Source organism: Lolium perenne, chromosome 2, assembly GCF_019359855.2.
Source record: "Lolium perenne isolate Kyuss_39 chromosome 2, Kyuss_2.0, whole genome shotgun sequence".
Classification (NCBI taxonomy): Eukaryota; Viridiplantae; Streptophyta; class Magnoliopsida; order Poales; family Poaceae; genus Lolium; species Lolium perenne.
The window spans coordinates 327,665,908-327,680,111 of NC_067245.2; the positions used below are offsets into that span (position 1 = coordinate 327,665,908).

At 48.8% G+C, this 14,204-nt stretch overlaps 1 protein-coding gene across 1 annotated transcript; it reads left to right on the plus strand.

Annotated features, from left to right (window-relative positions):
* Nucleotides 1-235: 235 nt before the first annotated feature.
* On the plus strand, nucleotides 236-9,182 carry LOC127329737 (uncharacterized). The gene is made up of 3 exons (XM_051356198.1): nucleotides 236-1,421; nucleotides 1,560-1,675; nucleotides 9,015-9,182. Exons 1-3 carry the CDS (start codon nucleotides 236-238, stop codon nucleotides 9,180-9,182), a joined length of 1,470 nt encoding a protein of 489 aa, XP_051212158.1.
* Nucleotides 9,183-14,204: the final 5,022 nt, after the last annotated feature.

The following is a 14,204-nucleotide window of genomic DNA, read 5'->3' on the forward strand; positions in this document are numbered from 1 at the left end:
GGTCGTGCCGGACTTCGCGGACCGTCCGTTTTGCATTTGGGACCACGCGTTGGGACAGGTTTTTACCTAAAAGGACGCACGCGGACGTTTTGCGTACCCGCGCTGGAGATGCCCTTAGATCCTATACCCTACCCGCGCGCCGCCTCTCTTCCCTGTGCGCCCCCCCCCCCCCACCCCTAAACCCTAGCCGCGCCGCCTCTCCTCTCCAGCCGCGCGCCGCCTCCTCTTCCCCACCATGTCCACCCCTAGCTCCAACCCCTTCGCCGACTCCTCCATCCCCGACCCCGGCCAACTCCGCGCCGTCGCCATCACCGATCATGTCCCCGTCAAGCTGTCCACCACCGCCGCCAACTACCTCGCCTGGAAGACGTACTTCTACCTCCTCTTCCGCGAGTACAACCTGCGCGATCACATCGACGACACCGCCGACCTCCTCGCCTGCGACTCCGACTGGCTGGCCATCGACGCCACCATCATCCGCTGGCTCTTCCTCACCGTCTCGCCGGACATCTTCAAGACCGTCGTTCGGGAAGGCGATGATGCCCGCACGGTGTGGGGAAAGATCAACGGCCTCTTCACCAATAACAAGCTCCAACGTGTTGTCTTTTTGCAGCAGGAATTCTTCGGCACACCCCAGGGCGATCAAACCTTGGACGCCTACTGCCTGCGCCTCAAGGCCATCTCCGACGAGCTCCAGGACCTTGGGTTCCGGATTGGCGACGAGCCCCTCCTCTCCACCCTCACCGCCGGCCTCAACGAGGACCTCGGCAACGCCGCCTCCAACCTCACCCTCATGACCAACCCTACGTTCGAGCGGGCAGTCGACTACCTCCGGCTGGAGGAACGCCGGCTGAAGGGTGTGCGCACCCGGGCGGTTCACACCGCCCTATGGGCCAGCGGCAACAGCGTCCTTCCTCATGGCGGAGGAGCTCCACCGGCGCCCACCCCCGCCCCTCCACACCCTGCGCCTCAGCCGCAACAACACCAAGGAGGAGGGGGCGGTGGTCGTGGCCGTCGCCGTGGCCGTGGTGGTGGCCGCGGCGGTGGCAACAACGGCGGCCCCGGCATCGTCGGTCCGCGCCCCGGGTACTCACACCCCACTCCGCCGTGGGCGGGCGGACACAACCCCTGGACGGGGGTCGTGCACGCCTACACCATGCCCGTTCCGCGCCCACCCATCCGCGGCACGGTCGGCCCCCGTCCGCAGACGCACCAGGCCTTCATCGCCGCTCCACCGCAGGCTCCCGTCGGCCTGCCCTACGCTCCCGCCTACGGCGGCATGATGCCGCAGGCCCCGACGGCCCACTGGGACCCCACGCTGTACACCGCCCTTCAGCACGCCCCCTCGCCGGGCGCTTACTCTGGCGGTGGCGATTGGTTCATGGACACCGGAGCCTCCGCACACATGGCTGCTCACCCGGGTAACCTTTCCACTTCATCTCCGACATCCACTTCCTCTCGCATCATCGTCGGTAACGGTGCTGGTCTTCCCATCTCTCATATTGGCTCCACTCCTTTCCCTTCTAATTCCACACCATTGTCTCTTAATAATGTCTTAGTTTCACCACATCTTGTTCAGAATTTAGTTTCCGTCAAAACTCTTTCTCGTGATAACTCTGTAACTGTGGAATTTGACGAGTTTGGTTTTTCTGTAAAGGACGCCCGTACACGGATGGTTTTGCACCGCAGTGAGAGTCCCGGCGACCTGTACCCCGTTCAGCCGTCTCCCTCCACTCACGCTGCACCTCGGGCGCTCTCTGCCGGCGTCGACCTTTGGCACGCTCGTCTTGGCCATCCCAGCTCCACCTCGCTCCGCCAAATAATGAGAGGCTTTTCTTTTTCATGTAATAAACAGGCGGCTCACTGATGTCTACGGGTGCTTCTATTCTTGTAGACAGTGTTGGGCCTCCAAGAGCAGAGGTTTGTAGAACAGCAGCAAGTTTCCCTTAAGTGGATCACCCAAGGTTTATCGAACTCAGGGAGGAAGAGGTCAAAGATATCCCTCTCATGCAACCCTGCAACCACAAAGCAAGAAGTCTCTTGTGTCCCCAACACACCTAATAGGTGCACTAGTTCGGCGAAGAGATAGTGAAATACAAGTGGTATGAATGAATATGAGCAGTAGTAACGGCGCCAGAAAAGTGCTTGCTGGCGTGCAGTTGATGGTAGTAATATTGCAGGAAGTAAAGATGCAGTAAAACAGTAGACAAGCAGCGATAGCAGTATTTAGGAACAAAGGCCTAGGGATCATACTTTCACTAGTGGACACTCTCAACATTGATCACATAACAGAATAAATAGATAGATGCTAGACTCTACACCCTCTTGTTGGATGATGAACACCACTAACTGCGTAGGATTACACGAACCCTCAATGCCGGAGTTAACAAGCTCCACAATATTCAATGTTCATGTTTAAATAACCTTAGAGTGCATGACAGATCAACATAACCAAACCAAGTACTAACATAGCATGCACACTGTCACCTTCACACTACGAAAGGAGGAATAGATCACATCAATACTATCATAGCAATAGTTAACTTCATAATCTACAAGAGATCACAATCATAGCCTACGCCAAGTACTACACGATGCACACACTGTCACCATTACACCGTGCAGGAGGAATAAACTACTTTAATAACATCACTAGAGTAGCACATAGATAAATTGTGATACAAACCACATTGCAATCATAAAGAGATATAAATAAGCACTTCACTATGCCATTCATAACAGTGAATAAGTATTCTGTGAAATATAGCCTAAGAGACCCACACGGTGCACACACTGTCACCTTTACACACGTGGGACAAGGAGTCTCCGGAGATCACATAAGTAAAACCCACTTGACTAGCACAATGACATCTAGATTACAAGCATCATCATATGAATCTCAATCATGTAGGGCAGCTCATGAGATTATTGTATTGAAGTACATAGGAGAGAGATTAACCACATAGCTACCGGTACAGCCCCGAGCCTTGATGGAGAACTACTCCCACCTCATGGGAGACATCAGCGTTGATGAAGATGGCGGTGGTGTCGATGGAGAAGCCTTCCGGGGGCACTTCCCCGTCCCGGCGGCGTGCCGGAACAGAGACTCCTGTCCCCCAGATCTTGGCTTCGCGATGGCGGCGGCTCTGGAAGGTTTTCTCTGGTTTCGTCGAACGTGTCGTGGTTTTTAGGTCTGCGACCTTTATATAGGCGAAGAGGCGGAGTCAGAGGGTCGACGAGGCGACGACACACTAGGGGGGCGCGGCCAAGGCCTGGGCCGCGCCACCCTGTCGTCTGGGGCCCACAGGGCCCTCCTCTGGCGGCTCTCGGGTGTTCTGGAAGCTTCGTGGAAAAATAGGATGCTGGGCGTTGATTTCGTCCGATTCCGAGAATATTTCCTTACTAGGATTTCTGGAACCAAAAACAGCAGAAAACAGGAACTGGCCCTTCGGCATCTCGTCAATAGGTTAGTTCCGGAAAACGCATAATAATGACATAAAGTATGCATAAAACATGTAGATATCATCAATAATGTGGCATGGAACATAAGAAATTATCGATACGTCGGAGACGTATCAGCATCCCCAAGCTTAGTTCCTGCTCGTCCCGAGCAGGTAAACGATAACAAAGATAATTTCTGGAGTGACATGCCATCATAACCTTGATCATTCTATTGTAAGCATATGTAATGAATGCAGCGATCAAAACAATGGTAATGACATGGGTAAACAAATGAATCATAAAGCAAAGACTTTTCATGAATAGTACTTCAAGACAAGCATCAATAAGTCTTGCATAAGAGTTAACTCATAAAGCAATAAATCAAAGTAAAGGTATTGAAGCAACACAAAAGAAGATTAAGTTTCAGCGGTTGCTTTCAACTTGTAACATGTATATCTCATGGATATTGTCAATGTAAAGTAATATAACAAGTGCAATATGCAAGTATGTAAGAATCAATGCACAGTTCACACAAGTGTTTGCTTCTTGAGGTGGAGAGAAATAGGTGAACTGACTCAACATAAAAGTAAAAGAATGGTCCTTCAAAGAGGAAAGCATCGATTGCTATATTTGTGCTAGAGCTTTGGTTTTGAAAACATGAAACAATTTTGTCAACGGTAGTAATAAAGCATATGTATCATGTAAATTATATCTTACAAGTTGCAAGCCTCATGCATAGTATACTAATAGTGCCCGCACCTTGTCCTAATTAGCTTGGATCACCAGGATTATCATCGCAATACACATGTTTTAACCAAGTGTCACAAAGGGGTACCTCTATGCCGCCTGTACAAAGGTCTAAGGAGAAAGCTCGCATTTGGATTTCTCGCTTTTGATTATTCTCAACTTAGACATCCATACCGGGACAATATAGACAACAGATAATGGACTCCTCTTTTATGCATAAGCATGTAGCAACAATTAATGTTCTCATATGAGATTGAGGATATATGTCCAAAACTGAAACTTCCACCATGATTCATGGCTTTAGTTAGCGGCCCAATGTTCTTCTCTAACAATATGCATGCTCTAACCATTTAAATGAGTGGTAAATCTCCCTTACTTCAGACAAGACGGACATGCATAGCAACTCACATGATATTCAACAAAGAGTAGTTGATGGCGTCCCCAGAAACATGGTTATCGCACAACAAGCAACTTAATAAGAGATAAAGTGCATAAGTACATATTCAATACCACAATAGTTTTTAAGCTATTTTGTCCCATGAGCTATATATTGCAAAGGCGAATGATGGAAATTTTAAAGATAGCACTCAAGCAATTTACTTTGGAATGGCGGAGAAATACCATGTAGTAGGTAGGTATGGTGGACACAAATGGCATAGCGGTTGGCTCAAGGATTTTGGATGCATGAGAAGTATTCCCTCTCGATACAAGGCTTAGGCTAGCAAGGTTATTTGAAACAAACACAAGGATGAACCGGTGCAGCAAAACTCACATAAAAGACATATTGTAAACATTATAAGACTCTACACCGTCTTCCTTGTTGTTCAAACTCTTTACTAGAAATTATCTAGACCTTAGAGAGACCAATTATGCAAACCAAATTTTAGCAAGCTCTATGTATTTCTTCATTAATAGGTACAAAGTACATGATGCAAGAGCTTAAACATGATCTATATGAGCACAACAATTGCCAAGTATCACATTATCCAAGACATTTTACCAATTACTACATGTATCATTTTCCGTTTCCAACCATATAACAATGAACGAAGCAGTTTCAACCTTCGCCATGAACATTAAAAGCTAAGAACACATGTGTTCATACGAACCAGCGGAGCGTGTCTCTCTCCCACACAAGCATTTATTCAAACAAAAACAGAAACAAAAACAAACAGACGCTCCAAGTAAAGTACATAAGATGTGACCGAATAAAAATATAGTTTCAAGAGAAGAAACCTGATAATTTGTCGATGAAGAAGGGGATGCCTTGGGCATCCCCAAGCTTAGATGCTTGAGTCTTCTTGAAATATGCAGGGATGAACCATGGGGGCATCCCCAAGCTTAGACTCTTCACTCTTCTTGATCATAGTATATCATCCTCCTCTCTTGACCCTTGAAAACTTTCTCCACACCAAACTCAAAACAAACTCATTAGAGGGTTAGTGCATAATAAAAAATTCACATGTTCAGAGGTGACACAATCATTCTTAACACTTCTGGACATTGCACAAAGCTACTGGACATTAATGGAACAAAGAAATCTATCCAACATAGCAAAAGAGGCAATGCGAAATAAAAGGCAGAATCTGTCAAAACAGAATAGTCCGTAAAGATGAATTTTATTGAGGCACCAGACTTGCTCAAATGAAAATGCTCAAATTGAATGAAAGTTGCGTACATATCTGAGGATCATGCACGTAAATTGGCAGATTTTTCTGAGTTACCTACAGAGAGGTAGATCGAAATTCGTGACAGCAAGAAATCTGTTTCTGCGCAGTAATCCAAATCTAGTTTCAACCTTACTATCAAAGACTTTACTTGGCTCAACAAATGCAATAAAATAAGATAAGGAGAGATTGCTACAGTAGTAACAACTTCCAAGACTCAAATATAAAATAGAGGTACTGTAGCAAAATAAACACATGGGTTATCTCCCAAGAAGTGCTTTCTTTATAGCCATTAAGATGGGCTCAGCAGTTTTAATGATGCACTCGCAAGAAATAGTAGTTGAAGCAAAAGAGAGCATCAAAAGGCAAATTCAAAACAAATTTAAGCCTAACATGCTTCCTATGCATAGGAATCTTGTAAATAAACAAATTCATGAAGCATGATGCAACAAGCATAGAAAGATAAGACAAGTGTAACTTCAAAAATTTCAGCATATAGAGAGGTGTTTTAGTAACATGAAAACTTCTACAACCATATTTTCCTCTCTCATAATAACTTTCAGTAGCATCATGAGCAAACTCAATAATATAAGTATCACATAAAGCATTCTTATTCACATGCATAAAAATATCATTACTCTCCACATAGGCATAGTCAATTTTATTAGTTGTAGTGGGAGCAAATTCAACAAAGTAGCTATCATTATTATTCTCATCATCAAATATAGGAGGCATATTGTAATCATAATTAGTTTTATCCTCCATAGTAGGCGGCACCAAAAGACCACTATCATTATAATCATCATAAATAGGAGGCAAAGTATCATCAAAGAAAATTTTCTCCTCAAAACTTGGGGGACTAAAAAGATCATGAAAACCAGCTTCCCCAAGCTTAGAACTTTCTATATCATTATCAACAATGGTGTTCAAAGCGTTCATACTAATATGTTCCATAGTTTTTTTAATTTTCGCATCAAACCATCCATGTCTTAAATCAGGAAATAGAATAAGAAGCTCATTGTTGTCCATTATGCCAAACTAGTGTAAACAAGAAACAAAAAGATGCAATTGCAGGATCTAAAGGAAATAGCTTCGAGCACACACACAACAGCAACAGAGAAGTACTTTACCTGAGACCGGAGTATGAGAGCCTTTTACCTTTCCTCCCCGGCAACGGCGCCAGAAAAGTGCTTGATGTCTACGGGTGCTTCTATTCTTGTAGACAGTGTTGGGCCTCCAAGAGCAGAGGTTTGTAGAACAGTAGCAAGTTTCCCTTAAGTGGATCACCCAAGGTTTATCGAACTCAGGGAGGAAGAGGTCAAAGATATCCCTCTCATGCAACCCTGCAACCACAAAGCAAGAAGTCTCTTGTGTCCCCAACACACCTAATAGGTGCACTAGTTCGGCGAAGAGATAGTGAAATACAAGTGGTATGAATGAATATGAGCAGTAGTAACGGCGCCAGAAAAGTGCTTGCTGGCGTGCAGTTGATGGTAGTAATATTGCAGGAAGTAAAGATGCAGTAAAACAGTAGACAAGCAGCGATAGCAGTATGTAGGAACAAGGCCTAGGGATCATACTTTCACTAGTGGACACTCTCAACATTGATCACATAACAGAATAAATAGATAGATGCTAGACTCTACACCCTCTTGTTGGATGATGAACACCACTAACTGCGTAGGATTACACGAACCCTCAATGCCGGAGTTAACAAGCTCCACAATATTCAATGTTCATGTTTAAATAACCTTAGAGTGCATGACAGATCAACATAACCAAACCAAGTACTAACATAGCATGCACACTGTCACCTTCACACTACGAAAGGAGGAATAGATCACATCAATACTATCATAGCAATAGTTAACTTCATAATCTACAAGAGATCACAATCATAGCCTACGCCAAGTACTACACGATGCACACACTGTCACCATTACACCGTGCAGGAGGAATAAACTACTTTAATAACATCACTAGAGTAGCACATAGATAAATTGTGATACAAAACACATTGCAATCATAAAGAGATATAAATAAGCACTTCACTATGCCATTCATAACAGTGAATAAGTATTCTGTGAAATATAGCCTAAGAGACCCACACGGTGCACACACTGTCACCTTTACACACGTGGGACAAGGAGTCTCCGGAGATCACATAAGTAAAACCCACTTGACTAGCACAATGACATCTAGATTACAAGCATCATCATATGAATCTCAATCATGTAGGGCAGCTCATGAGATTATTGTATTGAAGTACATAGGAGAGAGATTAACCACATAGCTACCGGTACAGCCCCGAGCCTTGATGGAGAACTACTCCCTCCTCATGGGAGACAGCAGCGTTGATGAAGATGGCGGTGGTGTCGATGGAGAAGCCTTCCGGGGGCACTTCCCCGTTCCGGCGGCGTGCCGGAACAGAGACTCCTGTCCCCCAGATCTTGGCTTCGCGATGGCGGCGGCTCTGGAAGGTTTTCTCTGGTTTCGTCGAACGTGTCGTGGTTTTTAGGTCAGGGACCTTTATATAGGCGAAGAGGCGGAGTCGGAGGGTCGACGAGGCGACGACACACTAGGGGGGCGCGGCCAAGGCCTGGGCCGCGCCACCCTGTCGTCTGGGGTCCACAGGGCCCTCCTCTGGCGGCTCTCGGGTGTTCTGGAAGCTTCGTGGAAAAATAGGATGCTGGGCGTTGATTTCGTCCGATTCCGAGAATATTTCCTTACTAGGATTTCTGGAACCAAAAATAGCAGAAAACAGGAACTGGCCCTTCGGCATCTCGTCAATAGGTTAGTTCCGGAAAACGCATAATAATGACATAAAGTATGCATAAAACATGTAGATATCATCAATAATGTGGCATGGAACATAAGAAATTATCGATACGTCGGAGACGTATCACTCACTCATGTGATGCCTGCCGACTAGGCAAACATGTTCGGCTTCCTTTTAGTACTTCATCCACAGTTGCATCTTTTCCTTTTCAATTACTTCATAGTGATGTATGGACGTCCCCTATACCGAGTCATTCTGGTTTTCTTTATTATCTAGTTATTCTCGATGATTTTTCTCACTTTGTCTGGACTTTTCCTCTTCGTAAGAAATCTGACGTCGCCTCGACACTCACCGCCTTTTATTTTTATGTGTCTACGCAGTTCGGTCGCCCCATCCTCGCCCTCCAAACTGACAACGGCAAGGAGTTCGACAACACCACCATCCGCACCCTCCTCTCCACCCACGACACCATATTCCTCCTAACTTGCCCATACACCTCCCAGCAGAACGGCCGCACCGAGCGCGTCCTACGCACCCTTAATGACTGAATCCGTACCCTCATGTTCCACGCTCACATGCCCCCCAGTTCTGGCCGGACGCCCTCTCCACCGCCACCCTCCTAGTCAACCTACGCCCGTGTCGCCCTCGCTGGAATTACACACCACATAACCTCCTGTTTGGCTCACCTCCCTCATACGACGGTCTCTGTATTTTCGGCTGTCGCTGTTTCCCTAGTACCGCTGCCATCACCCCTCATAAACTCGCACCTCGCTCCATTCCGTATGTATTTCTCGGTTACCCGGCTAACACCAAAGGCTATCGTTGCTATGATCCGGTCTCTCACCGCGTCATCACGTGTCGGCACGTTTACTTTGACGAGCACTGTTTTCCCTTTGCACATGAACAGGTGCGGACTTCTCTTCCCGCGACTGACAGTCCGCGGCGTCGCGGCCCTACCTTGGTGGAGGTCCCTGCGGTAGCGCCCCCGCGCGCTCCCTCTACTACAGCTGCGACGCCTCCCGTGACGCCCTCGAGCCCTGCCTCGGGCTCACACACGGTGCCCTCGAGCCCCGCCTCGGGCGCCACCGCCTCGCCCCAGACACCGCCCGCGTCGCCCTCGAGCACTGCCTCGGGCACCGCCGTGTCATCCTCGGGCACCGCTGCGTCCTCGACCGCGTCGCCCTCGAGCTCCAGCTCGGGCGATGCCTCGCCTCCAGCCCCGCCTCCGCCTCCTCCAGCACCGGCGATGGGCCCCCTCACGCGCGCCCGCGCGGGGATTCGCGTCCCGAGTACGCGGTACCCCTCGGACGAGTACGTCTGCACCGCGTCGACTTCCGCGCCTTCACCAGTCCTACCGTCGCCCCTGCCCGCCTCTGCCTGGGCTGCTCTTCGCGACCCGCAGTGGTTTGCGGCCATGCATGATGAGTTCGACGCCCTGCAGCGGAACCAGACATGGACGCTTGTTCCCCGCCCCCCTCACGCCAACATCATCACCGGGAAGTGGGTCTTCAAGCACAAGTTCCATCCAGACGGTACCCTCGACCGCCACAAGGCGCGGTGGCTGGTTCGCGGCTTTCGCCAGCGTGCCGGCGTCGACTTCACCGACACCTTCGCCCCGGTCGTCAAGCCCGGGACGATCCGCACCGTTCTTCAGCTCGCGGTCTCCCGCGCATGGCCCGTGCATCAGATGGACGTCTCCAACGCCTTTCTTCACGGCCATCTCGAGGAGCAGGTCTTCTGCCAGCAGCCCACTGGGTTCATCGACAGCGCCCACCCCGACCACGTGTGCCTGCTCTCGCGCTCGTTATACGGGCTCAAGCAGGCCCCACGCGCCTGGTACCAGCGCATCGCAGCGTTTCTTCACCAACTCGGCTTCCGCTCCACCCGCTCCGATGCATCGCTGTTCGTGTACAACAATGGCGCCACCACCGCGTACCTGCTGCTCTACGTCGACGACATCATCTTAACGGCCAGCTCCACGGACCTACTGCGCCAGCTGACCGACCGTCTTCGCGCTGAGTTCGCCCTCAAGGACTTGGGGCCTCTGCACTACTTCCTCGGCATCGAGGTCGTACGTCGCACCGACGGCTTCTTCCTTCATCAGCGCAAATACGCCCATGAGCTCCTGGACCGCGCCGGTATGCTTAATTGCAAACCCGCGGCCACGCCTGTCGACACGAAGTCCAAGCTCTCCGCCACAGACGATTCCTTGGCCACGGACGCATCATCTTACCGCTCCATCGTCGGTGCCCTGCAGTACCTCACCTTGACTCGCCCCGAGCTGCAGTATGCTGTTCAGCAGGTGTGCCTTCACATGCACGCTCCGCGGGATCCTCATTGGGCTGCGGTCAAGCGGATCCTCCGCTACATTCGTGGTACCATGGACTTCGGTCTTTCTCTCCACGCCTCCACCGCCACGGACATCGTCGCCTACTCGGACGCCGATTGGGCAGGCTGCCCCGACACGCGTCGCTCCACGTCTGGCTACTGCGTCTACTTCGGCCCCTCGCTCATCTCCTGGTCGTCTAAGCGACAGCCCACGGTATCTCGCTCCAGCGCCGAAGCAGAGTACCGGGCTGTTGCTAACGCGGTTGCCGAGGTCTCCTGGCTGCGACAACTCCTCGTTGAGCTCTCATGTCCCGTCGCCAAAGCCACCGTGGTCTACTGCGACAATGTCTCCGCCGTCTACCTCTCCGCCAACCCGGTTCACCATCGCCGCACCAAGCATATTGAGCTGGACATCCACTTTGTTCGGGAACAGGTGGCCCTTGGACACATTCGAGTACTTCATGTGCCCACCTCCCAACAATTTGCGGATATCATGACCAAGGGTCTCCCCACGGCATCTTTTGAGGAGTTCCGGTCCAGTCTATGCGTTCGACCAGGCGACGCTTCGACTGCGGGGGGATGTTGAGATACATATCTTGTATATCCGGATGTGTATCCTCTGTAGTTATTGTATAGCGATACATATCCTTGTATTTACTTTTGGGCCCGCCTCCTTCTTTGTATAGTCGAGGACGTGGCCTATATATGTACCGCCATATGCATCCGATCAATACATCGAGCATTGCATCTCCTTCTACAGAAACTATACACTTTCACTCTTCAACACATTCCAATGTATATCGAGGTACTGGTGCTCCTTGCATGAAAGGTGTATGTAGCATCTCGCTCTCGCTGAAGAACACTTTTGTGCGCCCATCCGCTCCGCACCTGCGGCGGAAGAACTCCTTTTCGTGCCCCTGCTTTCCGCACTCAAATCCGCTTGGGTGCAAAATCTTGGATTCACCGGGACAAAAAGCACAGCTGCTACTGAAGTTGCACCACGGCTCCTCTGGATAGAAAGAAGGATGGAGATAGAATCAGCTTGCATCAATCAATCAAATATAGTAACATGTTTGAATAGAATCGCGCGCGTGTAGGTGTATACCTAAGACGACGCATGTTTCGACGATCAGCCTGTCAGAACTTGGCTCGAACCGTATCTCGGCGAAGAAGCGTCGCGTCTCGACTGCGTCGCCGCCCCTTCGGCAGCGAGCCAAGAAGTTGAGGTGGTACCAGAGATCTTTCCTAAAACCAACGCAGGCTGCCTTCAGCTCCAACTCCTTGGTCAGGTGGTCAGGACAGTAGAACTCGGCTGTGCCCTGTGATAATGATATATCAATAAGCACATGCATAGATGTCGAGAAATAAAACATCTTGCTGCTATACGTCAACCGAGAATCAAAATCGGATTAAAAAGCATACCTGGTGATTGGAGTTGTACTGACTGAGGGCCCAGTTGGCGAGATTACAGATGGCCATGGTGTCGAACTTGCGATGGAAGCTCATAGCAGGTTCGCGATTCAAGAGTTGATGGACGACATCAAATGCAGCTGCCAACTCTTCTGGGGTCGGGCCTGCATCGTCAGGAGGAGCAGGGGAAGAGAACCAGGATCCCATCTTGGACGATCGGTAGGGTACTCTTTCTGGAACAAATTCTAGCCCAATCGATCGACGGGTCTCTCTATATACTAGATTGATAGATAGGCCAGGGATCGTGGAGAGAACGAGGAGGAATCGTGATCGTAATCGGACTCGGAATCGGATCTAATCAAACGCCGCCTCCGGGATCGTGCGGGCAGCGGGCGGCACGTGCGATAATTACCACGTACTCACGTCAGTGCGGAGCAGACAAGTGAGTTGTTACTAGTTTACCCTTCACATATCTCAAAAAAAATTTGTTTACCCTCCACTCCTCTCGTACTAGGGCATCCTCCAGCGCCCGACCCAAAACAGAGGAAAAAAAGTGATCACAGGAGTCAGTTCGCGTCGGGCCGGGAACATGAAAATGGTGTTTGGATCATGATTGATCGTTTGCGTTTAGGGTGCTCAGCGGTCTGACACATATTTTTTATACAATTTTTCATTAATAGAAATACATAGTTGACATAGTTCAAACACAGAGAGTTGGGAGCTAAGGGCGTATGGTCGAGAATGAATGGGTCGAGTTGAATGCCTTGTCATTTCCGTATTGAGGAAAAACATAGGAAAATCTAAAATAGAGCAACGACAGAGCAACACCTACTGGGCGTTTAGTCGTCGTCGGTGAGGTTGATGATCTCCGGCATCTCTGATGGCCTGCAAGAACAACATGGTCATTCCTGCATATTTTTGAGAAAATATTATTTCCAGTTTTTATATCGTACGCCAACAAGAGCGTAGGAAGATGTTTATCAACGGTATTTCTGTCGCACCTAAGGTGTCACAAGTCTTAAGTGAATTGACTGCAAGAATTGAAATGGAAAACGGTGAGTGTGAATAATAAGAGTTTGAGGTATTGATAGTGCAATAAAGTAAAGTGCATAAAAGTAAACAACTAATAGGTAATAAATGAGTTTCTACAGATGGGAAAGTAGGCGCGGGGTGACTCGGTTCATGGTGATAGTGAATATGCCAGATCGAATAAATATGATAAGTGAATATGATTCTTCATATTTATATTATATCTGAGAAGGCAAGCAACCCGTAAGAGAGAAAGACTCCTGCTGGTAGATTTCATCTTCCTCCAATAATCTTTCTGCATGTTACCAAAGCCATGGTCAGCGCATCTATTAAGTTGGTTAAACCGGAGTAAAGGTTTAAGCTTGGTGGTTCCTTTTGATTCCTCGAGTATTGCTAGATCCTCTTTGATATTGACTGTGTCACTCGGGGGTCGCCGATTCACTAGCATAGAAGTTCATGTTTAGAGTTTCTGAGATCATGCTATCTGGGCCCTTGTTGTGGGTATACTTTATTGGCGTACAATCGACAGTGCCTAGATCCGGTAAGACCGGGTGGTCCATAGACGGTGATGGTGGCATGCGGCCCATTGGACGACCCAATTGTTGTTGATCAAGATGGAAGAAGTTCAGCCCATGAACAAGGAGCTGGATCGGGCCCGTGATGTTGTGCAAAGCACACCGTTGAAAAACCCCAAGAGCAAGGTATGATGAGCACAGTAGCAAGTTTTTCCTTAGTAAGAAACCAATGTGCAATCGACCAGTAGGAGAAAGAACTCACTTCTGAAGGTGTTGCTAGCTGACTTT

Bases quoted from the DNA above. Each gene is read 5' to 3' on its own strand.
- LOC127329737 (XM_051356198.1), top strand. From the start codon at position 236: ATGTCCACCCCTAGCTCCAACCCCTTCGCCGACTCCTCCATCCCCGAC. The intron at 1,422-1,559 runs GTAACCTTTCCA...ATAATGTCTTAG, and splicing joins ACACATGGCTGCTCACCCGG to TTTCACCACATCTTGTTCAG. The intron at 1,676-9,014 runs GTTTTGCACCGC...GTGTCTACGCAG, and splicing joins AGGACGCCCGTACACGGATG to TTCGGTCGCCCCATCCTCGC.